Source organism: Hemiscyllium ocellatum, chromosome 16, assembly GCF_020745735.1.
Source record: "Hemiscyllium ocellatum isolate sHemOce1 chromosome 16, sHemOce1.pat.X.cur, whole genome shotgun sequence".
In the NCBI taxonomy this organism is placed as follows: domain Eukaryota; kingdom Metazoa; phylum Chordata; class Chondrichthyes; order Orectolobiformes; family Hemiscylliidae; genus Hemiscyllium; species Hemiscyllium ocellatum.
The window spans coordinates 71495227-71514372 of record NC_083416.1 but is presented as its reverse complement, the minus strand read 5'-3'; the positions used below and the strand labels follow the sequence as shown (position 1 = coordinate 71514372).

Here is a 19146-nt window from a genome sequence, read left to right as displayed (position 1 = left end):
CATTTTCGCCAACTCCAACACGATGCCATCACTAAACACATCTTCCCTTCCCTCCCCTGTCTGCATTCCACAGAGATCGTTCCCTCCAGGACAACATAGTCCACTCCTCCATCACACCTAACACCTCTCCCATCACACATGGCACCTTCCCATCACACCTACCACCTCTCCCATCACACACGGTATCTTCCCATCACACCTAACACCTCTCCCATCACACACAGCACCTTCCCATCACACCTAACACCTCTCCCATCACACACGGCACCTTCCCATGCAATCACAGAAGGTGAAACACCTTCCCCTTTACCTCTTCCATGCTCACCATCCAAGGCCCCAAACACTCATCTCAGATAAAGCAGCGTTTCACTTGTACCTCTTTCAATTTGGTCTATTGCATTTGTTGCTCCCAATGTGGTCTCCTCTATATTGGAGAGACAGAACTCCGACTGGGTGATCGCTTTGCTGAGCACCTTCGGTCTGTACGCAATCAGGTCCCAGACCTTCCCGTGGCTTGCCACTTCAACACACAATCCTGCTCCCATACCCACATGTCTGTCCTTGGGCTGCTGCAATGTTCCAGTGAAGCTCAACGCAAACTGGAGGAACAGCATCTCATCTTCTGACTAGGCACATTACAGCGTTACGGTCTCAACATTGAATTCAACAACTTCAGAAGATTATGTCATCTCAACCCCTCTGTTTTTATTCTGCTCCGTAATTTAATTTCATTTATTTTATTTACCTTTTTAAAATATTTCTTCACTGTTCTGTACCTCTTATTTCTTGATTGCCTCTCTTTCTCTCACTCCCCACTTTCTCATCATCACCTTTTTCCTCTCCTCTTCCCCCCCTTTGCTACCCTTCACCCCTGTTTTCCATTTTGCCTCTGCTTCACCCATCCCCGAAATATTTTGTCATGTAGTGCTGGCTTCAGCCTTGGTCATTCACAGCTCCTAATCTCCCTATAATCTCTCTATGCACTGTCATTATCAGCTCTTTATTGCTACCTTTGCTTCTGGAGCCATGACACACCTTCTCTCAGCCTAGTATAAATACCTCCCTATTTCTCCCTTTTTATTAGCTTTGACAAAGGGTCAGTTAGACTCAAACATCAGCTCTTTTCTCTCCTTACAGATGCTGCCAGACCTGCTGAGATTTTCCAGCATTTTCTCTTTTGGTTTCTTTTCTAGCTACCATCAGTTCTAACAAAGGGTCACTTGACCCAAAACATTAACTAATTTTTCTCCGCAAACACTGCCAGGCCTGATGAACTTTTCCAACAATTTGAGTTTTTGTTTCTGATTTTTGGCATCCAGAGTTCTTGCAGATTTTTTTTATTGGGACAAAATTACAACTGTTTTAGTCAAAACAGACTTTAACTATCTATCTCTCTCTCTCTCTCTCTCCCAAAGACACACACATACACAAACATCATGAAAGTGGTGTCTCACACATACAGACCCCTCTGCAAAAACTGACTAGATAATAGCCACCCAGACATGTGAACAGAAGTCATCTTGCCCAAGTGGATCACAATTATTTTGTCACGCATCTGCAGGCGGCCTTCTTCTTCTTCTGCAGGGTACGATCACATGGTGCACTTAATAACCCAATTAGAAGACTCTGATTTGAGATATAGCTGCATTTGGCAAGAACATGGTTCAAGGAGCTGCAAATAAAATGCAACCTTCAAGGACTTAGTGGATGCGGCTAAGAGTGTGATCTGGTCATTCACAGGAAGATATGAAGGAGGATTCATTGATAGAGTGACCACTCAGCAACAGGTTCTTGTGCAAGGACACACAAGTAATTGGTGTTGTGAGCAAATGCTGTGTTTGGTGGATTAACAAGTGGCAATCGCATTAATGAGTGGGAATTGCTTTCATCATTGTGCTTTACGTCATTGACAGTAAGATATAGTGAAGAGGAGCTTTGAAGATAGAGAGATCACCTTTCCCCACCACTTTGGCTTACATTATTGATCATGACATTAATTATTAGGTGTCTTTTGAAATTAAAGATGATAAGCTTTGAAAATCCTTTAGGACAAGTTACACATTTTGTTCTTAATATGTTTTACCCAGTTAATAATGAAGATAATACATTTCAATACTATTCACTAAAGAATATCTATTAACAATGACATGAGAGAAAGATCCTATGTACTTCAAAGGGTATTAAGGCACCTTTCACAGTGTCTGAGAGATCTTGGCTTTGTTTCTGACTACTCTGACAGTCAGCAGTCACACCTCATTGCACAGAAATGTCACTCTGTCATATATGGTCAAATGCATGCAATGTGTCTTTAAACTGTTGGTGGTCCTGACACAGAAATACACACTCCCAATGCTAGCACAAGGCTAAAGCAAACATAGAAACAAAACAAAGAACTGTGGCTGCCGAAGATCTGAAACAAAATCGGAAGTTACTCTTTGTCAGAACTTCTGAAGTTCATACTGAACACAAAATATTAACATTGGGTTTCTCTGCACAGATACTGCCAGACCTGCTGAGTCTCTCTCACACATTGTGCTTTTTGTGAAGCATGTATAATTGTCTATTTGAAACCACATCGTCAAATGATTCTACAACTTTAGCCCAAAGCATTAAGCGGTTTGATGTCACATAGGTACCGCGGTTGCATATGGCAAATTTGCAAGACTGTGCAAAATGTCACAGGGAGCAGTAGAGCTTTGAATTAATACCATATCAACTGGTTCAGAAAGGCCTGCGCTCCAACATATGAGTAGTTGGAAGACATTTTTGTGAGCCACCTTACTATTTATTCAGCTGAGCTCATTGCAAGGCACTGCAAATGAATGCAACACAAACTGAGACATCACTGAAGTTAAAAGAATGGAAAGGCTGGTGCTAAGATGTACCGGGTCCAGCTCACACAATTAAAACAAGCAGGGTAGCAGAGTTAGTGTTTCAAGTCCAGTGACCTTTCTGCAGAACTGATGGTAGCTCGCAGAAAATTGTATTTTATGCAAATGATAGGCTGAGTGGAGGAGTTAAGGAGTAAACAATAAGGGGAGATAGAGCCAAAACCAATCTTTTCCTAGCTACCATCGCTTCTGACAAAGGGTCACTTGATCCAAAACATAAACTAATTTCTCTCCACAGGCACTGCCAGACCTGATTAACCTTTCCATCAATTTGTGTTTTTGTTTTTGATTTTTGGCATCCAGAGTTCTTACAGTTTTCTTTATTGGGACAAAACTACAACTGTTTTAGTCAAAACAGACTTTAACTATCGCTCTCAAAGACACACACACACACACAAACATCATGAAAGTAGTGTCTCATATATATAGACCCCTCTGTAAAAACTGACTAGATAATAGCCATAGGAGAAAATGAGGACTGCAGATGCTGGAGATCAGAGCTGAAAATGTGTTGCTGGAAAAGCACAGCAGGTCAGGCAGCATCCAAGGAGCAGGGGAATCGATGTTTCGGGCATGAGCCCTTCTTCAGGAATAGCCATCCAGAGATTGAACAGAGGTCATCTTGCCCAAGTGGATCACAATTATTTTGTCACGCGTCTGCAGGCAGTCCTCTTCTGAGGGCAGGGTATGATCACATGATGTGCTTAATAACCCAATTAGAAGACCCTGATTTGAGATATAGCTGCATTTGGCAAGAACATGGTTCAAGGGGCTGCAAATAAAATGCAACCTTCAAGGACTTAGTGGATGAGGCTGGGAGTGTGACCTAGTCATTCACAGGAAGATATGAAGGAGGATTCATTGATAGAGTGACCACTCAGTAACAGGTTCTTGTGCAAAGTCACACAAGTAATTGGCATTGTGAGTAAATGCTGATGTTTGGTGGATTAATAAGTGGCAATGGCATTAATGAGTGGAATTGCTTTCATCGTTGTGCTTTATGTCATTGATAGCAAGGTATAATGAAGAGGAGCTTTGAAGATAGAGAGATCACCTTCCCCCACCACTTTGGTTTACATTATTGTTCATGACTTTAATTATTAGGTCTCTTTTGAAATTAAAGATGATAAGTTTTGAAAATCCTTTAGAACAAGTTACACATTTTGATCTAGATATGTTTTACACAGTTAATAATGAAGATAATATATTTTAATACTATTCACGAGGGAATAAATATAAGTAATGGCATGAGGGAAGGATCCTTTGTATTTCAAAGGGTATTAAGGCACCTTTCACAGTGTCTGAGAGATCTTGGCTTTGTTCCTGACTACTCTGACAGTCAGCACTCACAGCATTGCACAAAAATGTCACTCTGTCATACATGGTCGAATGCACAAACTCTCGGCGGTCCTGACACAGAAACGCACATTCACAATGCCAGCACAAGGCTAAAGCATACATAAAAATGAAACAAAGAACTCTGGCTGCCGAAGATCTGATACAAAATCGGAAGTTACTCTTCGTCAGAACTCCTGAAGAAGTCATACTGAACCCGAAATGTTAACATTGGGTTTCTCTGCACAGAAACTGCCAGACCTGCTGAGTCCTTCTGTAGCACATTGTGCTTTTTGTAAAGGCTGTATAATTGTCTATTTGAAACCACATCATCAAATTATGCTACAGTTCTAGTCGAAAGCATGTAGCGGTTTGTTATCACATAGATACCACGTTTGCATATGGCAAATTAGCAAGACTGTGCAAAATGTCAAAGGGTGGAGTAGAGTTTTGAATTAATACCGTATAAACCAAAGGCCTGCACGCCAACAAATGAGTAGTGGGAAGACCTTTCTGTTAGCTATCCTTCTATTTATTCAGCTGAGCTCATTGCAAGGCACTGCAAATGAATGCAACACAAATTGAAACATTATTCAAGTTCAAAGAATGGAAATGCTGGCCCCAAAATGTACCAGGTCCAGTTCACACAATTAAAAACAATTTGGGTAACACTCTTGAGCGAGGTGCGAGTCATGTTGCTAAATGGTGTGAAATATGTGAAGGTAAATGAATCAAGCATTGTTAATCTTAAGAGCAAAACTGTTGTGCCTGTTGAAATCAATAAAAAAACTCTTACCATTAACTGCCAGTTTGTGCACGATATGAAATTTTAGCATAGTCCCATTAAACACAAGGCAGGTCCAGCTTCTGTTCTGTTGTCCAATTTTTGGAATAAACAGTGACAGACTGTTGTTTACTTCACTGGAGAGATTGAAACGTTTTTCTTCCACAAGAACTTTCCTGCCATTATCCATCCAAGCAAGCCTTGTTGCACTACAGACATGAGAAACAGAACATTGAAGTTCAACATTGTCTCCTTCAGTCAGAGGGCAAGGGGGAACCACTGTCACTGTAACAAAAAGAAATTGTATTTTCAGTAAGAAGAATTTCACAACAGTTTAGCCTTACAATCTCTATTTTTTGTACTAAACTAATTCAAGGATTGTTTCAGCCAAGTTCAGTACCATGATGATGACCTCAACGGGACCTTGGGTTCATGTCACACTACAGGTGACCCACTACACTACACACACATACATACACACACACTTGCGCGCGTGCCCATACATACTCACACAGTCATGCAGATCCTTTCTCATACACATGCTTGTAAATACACACCCATACATCCCCCACACTGGCGCACACCCTCTCATGGGCTTATACTCCATACACACATTCTACCAAACATGCACACATATGCAGACACACACTCTCATGTACACTCACACTCACATGCATATGCTCACATACACACATTCCCTCTCTCCCCTCGTAAGCATGCGTATATACACATATACACACGCACGTCTATCCAGTGAATTTGCATTTGCAGATACATTCTATTTTTGCTGAAAAAGCACACAGCTTGCAGATAGTTAATGCAGACAATCAATCCAAATAACATTTTATAAATTCCTATTTCGGAAGTCGAATCAGTTTGACTCAAGACTGAGATACAGACAGACTCTAATTTTATATCTTTAATACATGGTCTGAGCTGAGATAAATAAAGCTTTAAGTTATCTCGAGAATGTGATTTAAAGAAGTTCAGGGATTTACATATTAATGAAACAAAACCTGTAACCCATTCTAAAGCTGAAAGACTTAACAGCAACCTAGATTTGTTCAATATATCATTTTAATTGCATGGCACTATGAGCCTTTGTTATAAATTCTATGTTTTATGATCCTGCCATACTAGTAACAAGATGCAGGAGCAGCACTCCTAAATCTAGTACTTCCAACTACACCTGTTTGTCTATAACCTGATGTTCTGTGATTTTTAACATAATTTGAAACCTCTTGGATAATAGCCTTTTGTCATATTCTGACTCTAGATCTCTCATCCATTCTCAATATTGCATTCATCAGCAGTTACGTGCAATTATTTTCATGATCAATGTCATATATTGGAGATATTGCTGATGGTGAGGGCTGCAGCTATCAATGCTGACACTTGACAGAGTTTAAGAATTTCAACTCGGTTCATGAGGTCATGACCTGGTGAAAGGAATTGGCTTTTTTTTAACCTTTTTTCAATCAATTGCAATAACTGTTTTTATTTGTTTTGATAATGCAGCTATCAGATGTCACTCCTTTTGCCTTTAGTACTAGTCTGAATTGTGAAGAGACTTCAAAATGAGTTGCGTTGGCTATTAAAAAAACTGAGATATTTGGTGGTAATGGAAAGTTATCACTTGTAAATGAAAGATTTTTTTTTCTGCTATAACCACACAACAGACCTGGAGTGTCCCTACAGAAACAATAGAAGTGTACATTTCTGCTATTCTCACAGGGTTTAATCTGCCAGTGTCCCACTGGAGATACCACTGGAGACAGATGGAGCTTGTGATTTACTTTAGCCCTGCTGTGGTGAAATTCTTGGACATACCTTGGATAGTGATCAGTTTGATTTTCACTGCTTCCAATGTGTCCATGGTACATGTGTAAGTTCCTGCGTCTTCAAACTGTACAGGAAAAACCTTTAGAGGAAAGTTCATCCCATTAAAATGTTGCTGGACGACTCGATTCTGAAACTTTGAGATGCTTGCATTCCTTTTGCCTTTATTATCAGAAGATATCACCTTCATTCTTCTTTGATTGTAAATTTCCAAAGTCCACGTGGACAAATTGTACTGCGACTTACATCTACAGTTCAGGTTCAGTGAATTATTGTCCAAAATAGGCCAATAACTTGTATACTGCCGACCAAAATCAGCTGAAATAGACAGAGATGAACAAAGAATCAAAGAAACATGGACAAAGAGGACGTCAACCATTTGTTGTCATTGCCAGTATAAAAGAAATAGCTTTAAAAATATTCCACATTTTCAGTGAGGTGGGAGCACCTAATAAAGCATCTAGTACAAGATAAAAGGGACAAGTGCAGTTGACAAGATAAGAGGGAGAAGGAGAAAGAGAGAGAGAGAAAACATGCCTTGCACAATAGGTTTGGGCTTTGATTTCCACCCACTATAAAGAATCCTCAATAAATAATAGCATTAATTTCAGGTATATTACAACACCTATCTCAAAGAAGTACATGAAATTCCAAATTCCATGAGATTCCCACTGGTGAACAACAAATCACACTTAGAACAAGCACAAGGTTGGATAGCAGCAGATACACAAAATAGACTGTTTGCAATGGCAGTCTTGTGGCCACAAATTCTAACAATGCTTACAATTACTCTTCGTTTCATTTGCCCTTTTGTTCCAGTTGACCTGGTGCTCTCTCTCTTTCAAAGCAGGACCTAATCCAAAATCTCTATCTCTACAGGCACCAAAACTAACACTGACATCATTGCGAACAACCTGATCAGAAACACCATGAGCAGGATCACTGCAACTAGTAACATCATCAGTACTTGTAACAAAACCACCAACAAGACCAGTACCAGAAACAACACCATTACCAGAACCTGAACAAGCACCAAACAACAAACAGAAGAACTAGTACCAACATTGAAGTGAACCCTCAAACCAACACCAGCACCAGCACCAAAAATAGTATCAGAACCCAAACCAGCATCAACATCATAACGAACATCAGTACCAACACCTGAATTAACATTAACATCAGAACAATGTCAACACCAATCTCTGAATTAACATCAACATCAGAACACACCCCAACACCAAAGTCAGAATTAACATTAACATCAGAACAACGTCAACACCAATCTCTGAATTAACATCAACATCAGAACACATCCCAACACCAAAGTCAGAATTAACATTAACATCAGAACAACGTCAACACCAATCTCTGAATTAACATCAACAACAGAACAAATGCCAGTAGTAACACTAACACTCGACCCAGCATCAACTTCAGAAACATTACGAGCATCTGATCTATGAGCTCTATCACAGCAATTGCAGTAATCTCCTCCTGATACTCCTGTTCTCCTGCACATGGTAAGATGGAACATCTTTCATCTCATTCTAACTTCATTCGCACAAAAGCCAATTCAAGATTGGTGCAAAAATATAGCTTGTTTACTGATTTAAGCACACCAATCAGGAGACAGATTTTTTTAATCTTTCAGGAGTAGTGAGTTTTTAGTTCTCAGAGAGGTCTTCACATTACACAAATAGAAAGATGGAGATGCAGGGAGGTTTCAGCATGTCTGTGGGATTTGGTATGTATCTCACATTGTGGCACTGCATGTAAAAGATACTCTTCAGAAACAATTATACATTAATGATTAATATTTATTTGTGGCAAGGTGGCAGCAGAGTAGAACACTCCACCTGGAGCTCCGCTGCTCCATCTGTTCTATTTCTTTCTTTTAATTTCCATCATTGCCATTCCTTCAGAGCAGCATGAAGGAAAGCTTGTCCCGGAGCAGCGGGGAGAAGCACATCCCAGAGCAGTGAGAGGAAGATGTCCCAAAGCACTACAAGGGGAAGCATGTCCCAGAGCAGTGAAGGGAAGTTTGTCCTGGAGCAGTGAGAGGAAGTGTATCCCAGAGCAGTGAGGGGAAGTGTGTCCCAGAGCAGTGAGGGGAAGTGTGTCCCTGAGCAGTGAGGGGAAGTGTGTCCCAGAGCAGTGAGGGGAAGTGTGTCCCTGAGCAGTGAGGGGAAGCGTGTCCCAGAGCAGTGAGGGGAAGCGTGTCCCAAAGCACTTCAAGGGGAAGCATGTCCCAGAGTCACACCAGGGGAAGTGTGTCCCAGGGCAGTGAGGGGAAGTTTGTCCTGGAGCAGTGAGAGGAAGTGTATCCCAGAGCAGTGAGGGGAAGTGTGTCCCAGAGCAGTGAGGGGAAGTGTGTCCCAGAGCAGTGAGGGGAAGTGTGTCCCTGAGCAGTGAGGGGAAGCGTGTCCCAGAGCAGTGAGGGGAAGCGTGTCCCAAAGCACTTCAAGGGGAAGCATGTCCCAGAGTCACACCAGGGGAAGTGTGTCCCAGGGCAGTGAGGGGAAGTTTGTCCTGGAGCAGTGAGAGGAAGTGTATCCCAGAGCAGTGAGAGGAAGTGTATCCCAGAGCATGGAGAGGAAGCGTGTCCCAGAGCAGTGAGGGGAAGCGTGTTCCAGAGCACTGCAAGGGGAAGCATGTCCCAGAGTCGCACCAGGGGAAGCGTGTCCCGGAGCAGTGAGGGGAAGCGTGTTCCAGAGCACTGCAAGGGAAACCTGCTCTGGAATTCTGCGAGAGGAAAAGCAAGTCGTGGAGCAGTGTAACTTGCCCTGATGGAGCAGAGTGTCTGGTGGAGCAGACCGAAGATCTGGAGCAGAACAGGATTGGTGTTGGACTGGGGCCAGGAGCAGAGCGGAATTGGTGTTGGACTGGGGCCAGGAGCAGAGCGGGATTGGTGTTGGACTGGGGCCAGGAGCAGAGCGGAATTGGTGTTGGACTGGGGCCAGGAGCAGAGCGGGATTGGTGTTGGACTGGAGCCTGGAGCAGAGCGGGATTGGTGTTGGACTGAGACCTGGAACAGAGCGGGATTGGTGTTGGACTGGGGCCTGGAGCAGAGTGGGATTGGTGTTGGACTGGGGCCTGGAGCAGAGCGGGATTAGTGTTGGACTGGGGCCTGGAGCAGAGTGGGATTGGTGTTGGACTGGGGCCTGGAGCAGAGTGGGATTGGTGTTGGACTGGGGCCAGGAGCAGAGCAGAATTGGTGTTGAACTGGCCCCTGGAACAGAGCGGGATTAGTGTTGGACTGGAGCCTGAAGCAGAGCGGGATTGCAGTTGGACTGAGACCTGGAGCAGAGCGGGATTGGTGTTGAACTGGACCCTGGAACAGAGCGGGATTAGTGTTGGACTGGGGCCAGGAGCAGAGAGGGATTGGTGTTGGACTGGAGCCTGGAGCAGAGCGGGATTGGTGTTGGACTGGAGCCTGGAGCAGAGCGGGATTGGTGTTGGACTGGGGCCAGGAGCAGAGTGGAATTGGTGTTGGACTGAGACCTGGACCAGAGCGGGATTGGTGTTGGACTGAGACCTGGACCAGAGAGGGATTGGTATTGGACTGGAGTCTGGAGCAGAGCGGGATTGGTGTTGGACTGGGGCCTGGAGCAGAGCGGGATTGGTGTTGGACTGGGGCCTGGAGCAGAGCGGGATTGATGTTGGACTGGGGCCTGGAGCAGAGTGGGATTGGTGTTGGACTGGCCCCTGGAGCAGAGCGGGATTGGAGTTGAACTGGCCCCTGGAGCAGAGCGGGATTGATGTTGGACTGGGGCCTGGAGCAGAGCGGGATTGGTGTTGAACTGGCCCCTGGAGCAGAGCGGGATTGATGTTGGACTGGAGCCTGAAGCAGAGCGGGATTGATATTAGATAAAAACAATGACTGCAGATGCTGGAAACCAGATTCTGGATCAGTGGTGCTGGAAGAGCACAGCAGTTCAGGCAGCATCCAAGGAGCAGCAAAATCGACGTTTCGGGCAAAAGCCCTTCATCAGGAATAAAGGCAGTGAGCCTGAAGCGTGGAGAGATAAGCTAGGGTAGGGTGGGGGTGGGGAGAAAGTAGCATCGAGTATAATAGGTGAGTTGGGGAGGGGATGAAGATGATAGGTCAGGGAGGAGAGGGTGGAGTGGATAGGTGGAAAAGGAGCTAGGCAGGTCGGACAAGTCCAGACAAGTCATGAGGACAGTGCTGAGCTAGAAGTTTGGAACTAAGGTGATGTGGGGGGGAGGGGAAATGAGGAAACTGTTGAAGTCCACATTGATGCCCTGGGGTTGAAGTGTTCCAAGGTGGAAGATGAGGCGTTCTTCCTCCAGGCGTCTGGTGGTGAGGGAGCGGCGGTGAAGGAGGCCCAGGGCCTCCATGTCCTCAGCAGAGTGGGAGGAGGAGTTGAAATGTTGGGCCACGATTGATGCGGGTGTCCCGCAGATGTTCCCTAAAGCGCTCTGCTGGGAGGTGTCCAGTCTCCCCGATGTAGAGGAGACCGCATCGGGAGCAACGGATGCAATAAATGATATTAGTAGATGTGCAGGTAAAACTTTGATGGATGTGGAAGACTCCTTTAGGGCCTTGGATGGAGGTGAGAGAGGAGGTGTGGGTGCAGGTTTTACAGTCCCTGCGGTGGCAGGGGAAGGATTAATGTTGGACTGGGGTCTGGAGCAGGCAGTCAGCCTGCGTACTAACTGAGCTGCTGCACTGGTGTTGCATTGTAATGTTGGTCTGAAATTCGTTACCAGACTATCATGTCAATCATTTAACTACGTTATAACTGCCATGATCCTAAATATTTTTAGACACTGAAAGTAATTCTACCACTTTTCCTTTTATTCCTCTTTTGTATTCAAGATTTGTATCCAGGTACTTGTACCTAAGCTGGTGCCACTACAGGCAGCCATTGTAAAAACATTTCATTGTACTCTGGTACTTCTACACTGGAGTATTGGTGACAATAAAGGATTTTTTATTCCATTCTCTTCCAATACTGCAAAGTAGACATTGTACTTACAGGGACTGAAGGTCAATTCAATCGGAACAGAATGAACAGTTCTTCCATTATCTTGTATTTCACATAAATATTGTTTATCATCATTGATTTGACTATCTTGCAATATCAGGTAGACTGTGTTATTCAGTAGGATTGGATCTGAGTTGTTTGTCCTGTTCTGCTGAGATAGGGCTCCAGATTTCAGCTGAAGAGTAATTGTATCATCAAGTCTGGAGATGGTACAACTGAGGGAGACATCACTGCCTTGAAATGGATAGCGAGGATCTCGCTCAACTGTGTTAAAAGAAGAATGAGAAAGGGAATAATGTAACAAAAAACAACTAATGCCAATCACAGTAGAGTCACAGTGACAAGTTCGGTTACAATTCAGTTTCTTCCTTGTTATGCTAATCTCGTCTGTTCAGATGAAATGATGAATACTTAGCATGATAGGGAAAAATAAGGCCTCAGAAGGACTCCATATTTGGCCAATTTCACACACTATTCAAACACTCTGTCAACTATCATCCTAATTCTTCCTTGAACTTGCTGATAGAGGTTAGTTTGACCACAGGATTTTTCAATCATTGGTGATGAAAAGTTATTAACCATCACAAAGGACATCCTCACATGGATTCCTACCGTATGGACCTCTCACACATAGCATGAATCCATAAGGTCAGCTGAAGGAGGTCCCTTCATGCGCACATAGAGAATGCTCGAGAAACTCTGCAGGTCTGACAACATCTGCGGAGAGAGAAACAGCGTTAACGTTTCAAGTCCAACATGATTCTCCTTGGGAACTGAAGGGTTCAGAGGAATTATTTCAGCGCCAGTTTCTCACTCAGGAGTGGCAAGATGCCAACAAGTGGAAATTATTGTTTGTTATCAATGAGCCTTACCATTGTGTCACAGAACAGATAGAAACTAGCGCATGGCATCATTCTCGAGACCAGGAATTCCTGATGGGAAAGTCAAGGCCACTTCAGCCTTCTGCTTCCTTTTCTGAATGCCATCTTGGACACTTGGCACCAACACTTCAGGGCAAGCTCTAGGGCTGGAGATGCGCCTACTCCATGTCCATGCATCCAAAATGGACCAGTCTTTCCATGCCATCCTGGCACAAGATGATGTACTTACTGTACATTTCTGTGCTGTGACACTGCACTTTGGGGTGCTCTAGCTCATCTACAGGCTGCTACAAGAACACTTTGGGCACAGGGACAGGCACCTAATACCTAGATTGGACCCGGTTGCATCTCAGGGCTATTCACTTGGCCTCATATCACTTCACACCTTGGTCCATGGATAAGGGTGGGTGGCATCAGTACCTTTGAGTTTGCATTTTTAGAGGCACAGAGACACACACAAACAAATGCTAGTGAGAAGTCAGTATCTATTAATAAATATGAGAACTTATTTGAAAAGACAGCTGCACCAAACCCACAGGACTGACCATGTCCATGGCCTGTACACCAATGTGCCCTTAAGAGGTTTTCTTTTTCTTACTACATTTCGATGCGGTCTGGGGATCTGAAGCTGGAGTCTCAGGAGCCTGCCCGACTGTAGAATCTGCTGGACTTGGAGGTGTGATGGACCTAACTTGAGGGTGACATTTGCATCCCAAAGGCCCAGACACACTCAGTGTGTCCTCACCAGAAGTAAATGCACTAGGCTCAGCCTGAACTCCCACAGAGCTAAGAGCAGTAGTGTAAGGCCTCACCACACTTTGAATGCTAGGAGAAGCTTCTGTGGGGCCAGCATGTGGTACGTCCTCCAGCTCAGTGCCCACTGGCACTGCCCTGTCTTCTTGTGAGAAAGAGTCTGGATTAGAGTGGTGCTGGAAAAGCACAGCGAGTCAGGCAGCCCTTCATCAGGAATAGAGGCAGGGAGCCTGCAGAGTGGAGAGATAGAGGCAGCTGGAGTGAGGTCAATACCTCCCAGTCAATTCACAAAAAGCCACCATTATTCAGTCTCTTTCAGTTCTGAAGCAGAGTCACGTCAGACTCAAAACATTAACTCTGTTCCTCTCTCTGCAGATGCTGCCAGACCTGCTGAATTTCACCAGTACTTTCTGTGTTTTATTTTATTTCAGACCTCCAGCATCCGGTGTTCTGTTTTTGTTTTCAGAAGAGCTAGGTATTGACAATGAACCAAAGTGACTTGGTCCAATGCTTCCAGCTGCTTTGCAAATCAGCTTTCAGCCAGCTGAGCTAACTGAACCCCAGCACTCAGATTGGTTATTTTCCTGTTGCTGTACATCTTTAAAAAAATCGTTTTCAGCCATGGAGTAACAGAAGAAACCTCATAGAAGTCGTTAACTTTCCTTATCATCACGAAGTAGATTTAGGCCAGTATTTTATATAAGTGTTTATACTCACTGTGGATTTCTTCTCCACAAGATGTGGAGAAAAGTATAATTATACAGCAATAGATGGAGTCTATTTTATCCAATTTTAAAACCTTTTCTTACACACCTGTGATAGCAAATATTTCATACTGTTTCAGTATTTTCTCCTCAGGTTCTGTCTGTCGACAAGTAAATAATCCAGCTGCTTCAAGCACATTTTCAATTAAAAGATCGAGAGAGTCATTTCTCAGGTGGAAGTTTGTTTCATTGTTTTGCATATCTTGATGAAACTGCTCTGCTTTCCATCCTTGCCCTTTGGTCTTCAGTCTGACCAATGTCCTTGTGGCCAGTTGTTGATGGTGAGGGGTCCATTCCCATAAAATGGAGCCCAGAGCAGGGATATCTGATCCATTAAGAACAATACCTTTTGTTCGCTCTGAGAAGTAAATCCTAATGGGGCCATCTGCAAGAAACAGAAATACTTAAGACCATAAGACATAGGAGTGGAAGTAAGGCCATTTGGCCCATCGAATCCACTCCGCCATTCAATCATGGCTGATGGGCGTTTCAACTCCACTTACCAGCATTCTCCCTGTAGCCCTTAATTCCTCAAGACATCAAGAATCTATTAATCTCTGCCTTGAAGACACTTAGTGTCCCGGCCTCCACTGCACTCTGCGGCAATGAATTCCACAGGCCCACCACTCTCTGGCTGAAGAAATGTCTCCACATTTCTGTTCTGAATTTACCCCCTCTAATTCTAAGGCTCTTCCACGGGTCCTAGTCTCCTCGCCTAATGGAAACAATTTCCTAGTGTCCACCCTTTCCAAGCCATGTATTATCTTGTAAGTTTATATTAAGTCTCCCCTTAATCTTCTAAACTCCAATGAATACAATCCCAGGATCCTCAGCCATTCCTTGTATGTTAGACCAACCATTCCAGTGATCATCTGTGTGAATCTCTGCTGGACATGTTCCAGTGCCAGTATGTCCTTCCTGAGGTGTGGGGACCAAAACTGGACACAGTACTCCAAATGGGGCCTAACCAGAGCTTTATAAAGTCTCAGTAGAACAACGGTGCTTTTATATTCCAACCCTCTTGAGATAAGTGACAACAATGCATTCGCTTTCTTAATCATGGACTCACCCTGCATGTTTACCTTTAGAGAATCCTCGACTAGCACTCCCAGATCCCTTTGTACTTTGGCTTTACGAATTTTCTCACCGTTTAGAAAGGAGTCTATGCTTTTATTCTTTTTTCCAAAGTGCACGACCTCGCAATTGCTCACGTTGAATTCCATCAGTCATTTCCTGGACCACTCTCCCAAACTGTCGAGATCTTTCTGCAGCCTTCCCACTTCCTCAGTACTACCTGCCTGTCCACCTAACTTCGTGTCATCGGCAAACTTCGCTAGAATGCCCCCAGTCCCGTCATCCAGATTATTAATATATAATGTGAACAGCTGCTGCCCCAACACTGAACCCTGCGGGACACCGCTTGTCACCGGCTGCCATTCCGAAAAACAACCTTTTATCCCAACTCTCTGCCTTCTGTCAGACAGCCAATCCTCAATCCATACCAGTAGCTCACCTCGAACACCATGGGCCCTCACCTTGCTCAGCAGCCTCCCGTGTGGCACGTTATCAAAGGCCTTTTCGAAGTCTATATAGACCACATCCACTGGGTTTTCCTGGTCTAACCTACTTGTCAACTCTTCAAAGAATTCCAACAGGTTTGTCAGGCACGACCTCCCCTTACTAAATCCATGTTGACTTTTTCTAATCAGACTCTGCTCTTCCAAGAATTTAGAAACATCATCCTTAATGATGGATTCTAGAATTTTACCAACAACTGAGGTTAGGCTAATTGACCTATAATTTTCCATCTTTTGTCTTCAGGACAAGGCAATTAACTCACAAAGCAATGTAATAAAGTTTGTGAGGAGATTTGTAGCTCGGGTGCTCGTTGTTACCGAGCTGGGAATTTGTGTTGCAGACATTTCGTCCCCTGCCTAGGTGACATCCTCAGTGCTTGAGAGCCTCCTGTGAAGCACTTCTGTGATGTAGTATACAAAATCCCATGCAAGGACTGCACAAAACACTACATAGGACAAACAGTAAGACAGCTAAAGATCCGTATCCATGAACACTAACTAACCACGAAACGACATGACCAGCTACCGTGGGTGGCACGGTGGCACAGTGGTTAGCACTGTTGCCTCACAGCGCCAGAGACCTGGGTTCAATTCCCGCCTCAGTCGACTGACTGTGTGGAGTTTGCACATTCTCCCCACCAGTGTCTGCGTGGGTTTCCTCCGGGTGCTCCAGTTTCCTCCCACAGTCCAAAGATGTGCAGGTCAGGTGAATTGGCCATGCTAAATTGCCCATAGTGTTAGGTGAAGGGGTAAGTGTAGGGGTATGGGTGGGTTGCGCTTCGGCGGGTCAGTGTGGACTTGTTGGGCCAAAGGGCCCGTTTCCACACTGTAGGTAATCTAACCTAATCTATCCTTAGTAGCCACACACGCGGATGACAAGCAACATGAGTTTGACCGGGCCAACACTACTATTAAAGGACAAGCCAAACTAAGAACAGCCAGGGAATTCCTAGAGGAATGGCACTCATCCACAGATTCTATCAACAAACACAACGACCTGGACCCAATATACCGGCCACTGCAGTGGACAACTGGAACTGTCAACCATTATAAATGCCGAAGGAAACATCACAGAAGTGCTTCACAGGAAGCTCCCAAGCACTGAGGATGTCACCTCGACAGGGGACGAAATGTCTGCAACACAAATTCCCAGCTCAGCGAACAGAACCACAACAACAACATAATAAAAATAGGAATGAAAACAGCAAAGTAAAAAATAGTTTCTATCCAAACAACAAAATCCATCTTTTTAGACTGTCTCTCTGCATTGTATCTACTAAAGTAAACCATTTAGTTTCTTTCAACTGAACTACATCTGCAACTTGTTCACCTATTCCACCAAGTTGGCTACATCCTTTTAAAGTTTTGTGCCACACTTCATAATGTCTCTAAGTTTTGAGTCATCTGCAATTTTTAAAATGTTGCCCTATACACCAGGACAGGAGTACCAACATCTATCCCTGGGATAATTCAGTAAAAATCTTCCTCTGGTAAGAAAGACATCCATTAATCACTAGCCTCTGTTTACTGTCGTTCTGCTTCTCTCCCTTTTATTCCTTTTGAGTCACAACCACTGAACTGAACATGCCACATTCTAACTGCACTATTCTTATAAATCTCAAGATTTGCTTACCTTGTGTGTTAACAGAGCTGTGAAGCAAAAGAACAAAATATATCAGCCCTCTCAGCATTGTGGAACTTTGACTTTTTGCTTGTTGCTGTCCTTCTATGCAACAGCAATGCTCTGACTGGTGCAAACATCTGCAACGGTCACTAATCTCACAGGATGCAATCTATTATCTTACTTCCCCATTCAGTTTACCACATTAGGGTGTATTTTTTTTGAAAACTGAAATCTCAGGTCATACATCTTGGCCTCTGAGACCTAACTATTTACAACGGAGTGAATAATGATATAGAAGTCTGCTGGGAGAATCCAGTTGCCCTGGTCAGACTTCATTGTTTAGAACGTTTCTGAAGAAGGATTTCCCAGCAATTTCTGTTCACTGATTAGAAAATTTGACATTTGTATTTTCCAACAGCAACAATATCTTTTGGTGCTGAATGCTTAAAATGATCACACCTTAGCCTCAAATTGGTGGAGCTCCATCGAGCGTATTTCCTTTGGCTGTCCACGTGATTGGTTAAGTAACACATTACTCTACACGACTGCAGTGCAACAGTAAATGTCACACTCTGTGATATATATATTTGCAGAAGACCTTGTTCCAATTATTTATGAATGATACAGATACATATCAGAGGGAGCCACAAAAGCTCCATGTGGCAACATGCTTTATGTCACTCTGATGCTTGAATAGTGGACACCATATTGTATCAGCTGAAACTGTGTTGCTGGTTAAAGCACAGCAGGTTAGGCAGCATCTCAGGAACAGGAAATTCGACGTTTCGAGCATAAGCCCTTCATCAGGAATGAGAGAGAGTTTGCCAAGCAGGCTAAGATAAAAGGTAGGGAGGAGGGACTTGGGGGAGGGGCGATGGAGGTGGGATAGGTGGAAGGAGGTCAAGGTGAGGGTGATAGGCCGGAGTGGGGTGGGGGCGGAGAGGTCAGGAAGGAGGTTGCAGGTTGGGAGGGCGGTGCTGAGTTGAGACAAGGTGGGGGGAGGGGAAATGAGGAAACTGGAGAAATCTGAATTCATACCTTGTGGTTGGAGGGTTCCCAGACGGAAGATGAGGCGCTCCTCCTCCAGCCGTCGTGTTGTTATGTTCTGCCGGTGGAGGAGTCCAAGGACCTGCATGTCCTCGGTGGAGTGGGAGGGAGAGTTAAAGTGTTGAGCCACGGGGTGGTTGGGTTGGTTGGTCCGGGCGGCCCAGAGGTGTTCTCTGAAGCGTTCTGCAAGTAAGCGGCCTGTCTCCCCAATGTAGAGGAGGCCACATCGGGTGCAGCAGATGCAATAGATGATGTGTGTGGAGGTACAGGTGAACTTGTGGCGGATATGGAAGGATCCCTTGGGGCCTTGGAGGGGAGTGAGTGTGGAGGTGTGGGCGCAAGTTTTACATTTCCTGCGGTTGCAGGGGAAGGTGCCGGGAGTGGAGGTTGGGTTGGTGGGGGGTGTGGATCTGACGAGGGAGTCACGGAGGGAGTGGTCCTTGCGGAACGCTGATAGGGGAGGGGAGGGAAATATGTCCTTGGTGGTGGGGTCCATTTGGAGGTGGCGGAAATGATGGCGGATGATACGTTGTTTGCGGAGGTTGGTGGGGTGGTAGGTGAGAACCAGTGGGGTTCTGTCTTGGTGGCGGTTGGAGGAGCGGGGCTCAAGGGCGGAGGAGCGGGAAGTGGAGGAGATGCGGT

At 44.6% G+C, this 19146-nt stretch overlaps 1 protein-coding gene across 1 annotated transcript in view; it reads right to left on the bottom strand.

Annotated features, from left to right (window-relative positions):
• The window catches only part of LOC132823260 (uncharacterized), a 38580-nt gene extending 21054 nt beyond the window's left edge, over positions 1-17526 (bottom strand). The window contains exons 1-5 of the mRNA XM_060836910.1: positions 17467-17526; positions 14306-14641; positions 11850-12122; positions 6841-7167; positions 5023-5295 (exon numbers count right to left, since the gene is read on the bottom strand). Of these exons, the coding sequence (XP_060692893.1) occupies positions 5023-5295; positions 6841-7167; positions 11850-12122; positions 14306-14641; positions 17467-17524 (1267 nt within the window). The 5' untranslated portion in view covers positions 17525-17526. The remainder of the gene's footprint in view (positions 1-5022; positions 5296-6840; positions 7168-11849; positions 12123-14305; positions 14642-17466) is intronic.
• Between the last annotated feature and the right edge of the window lie 1620 nt (positions 17527-19146).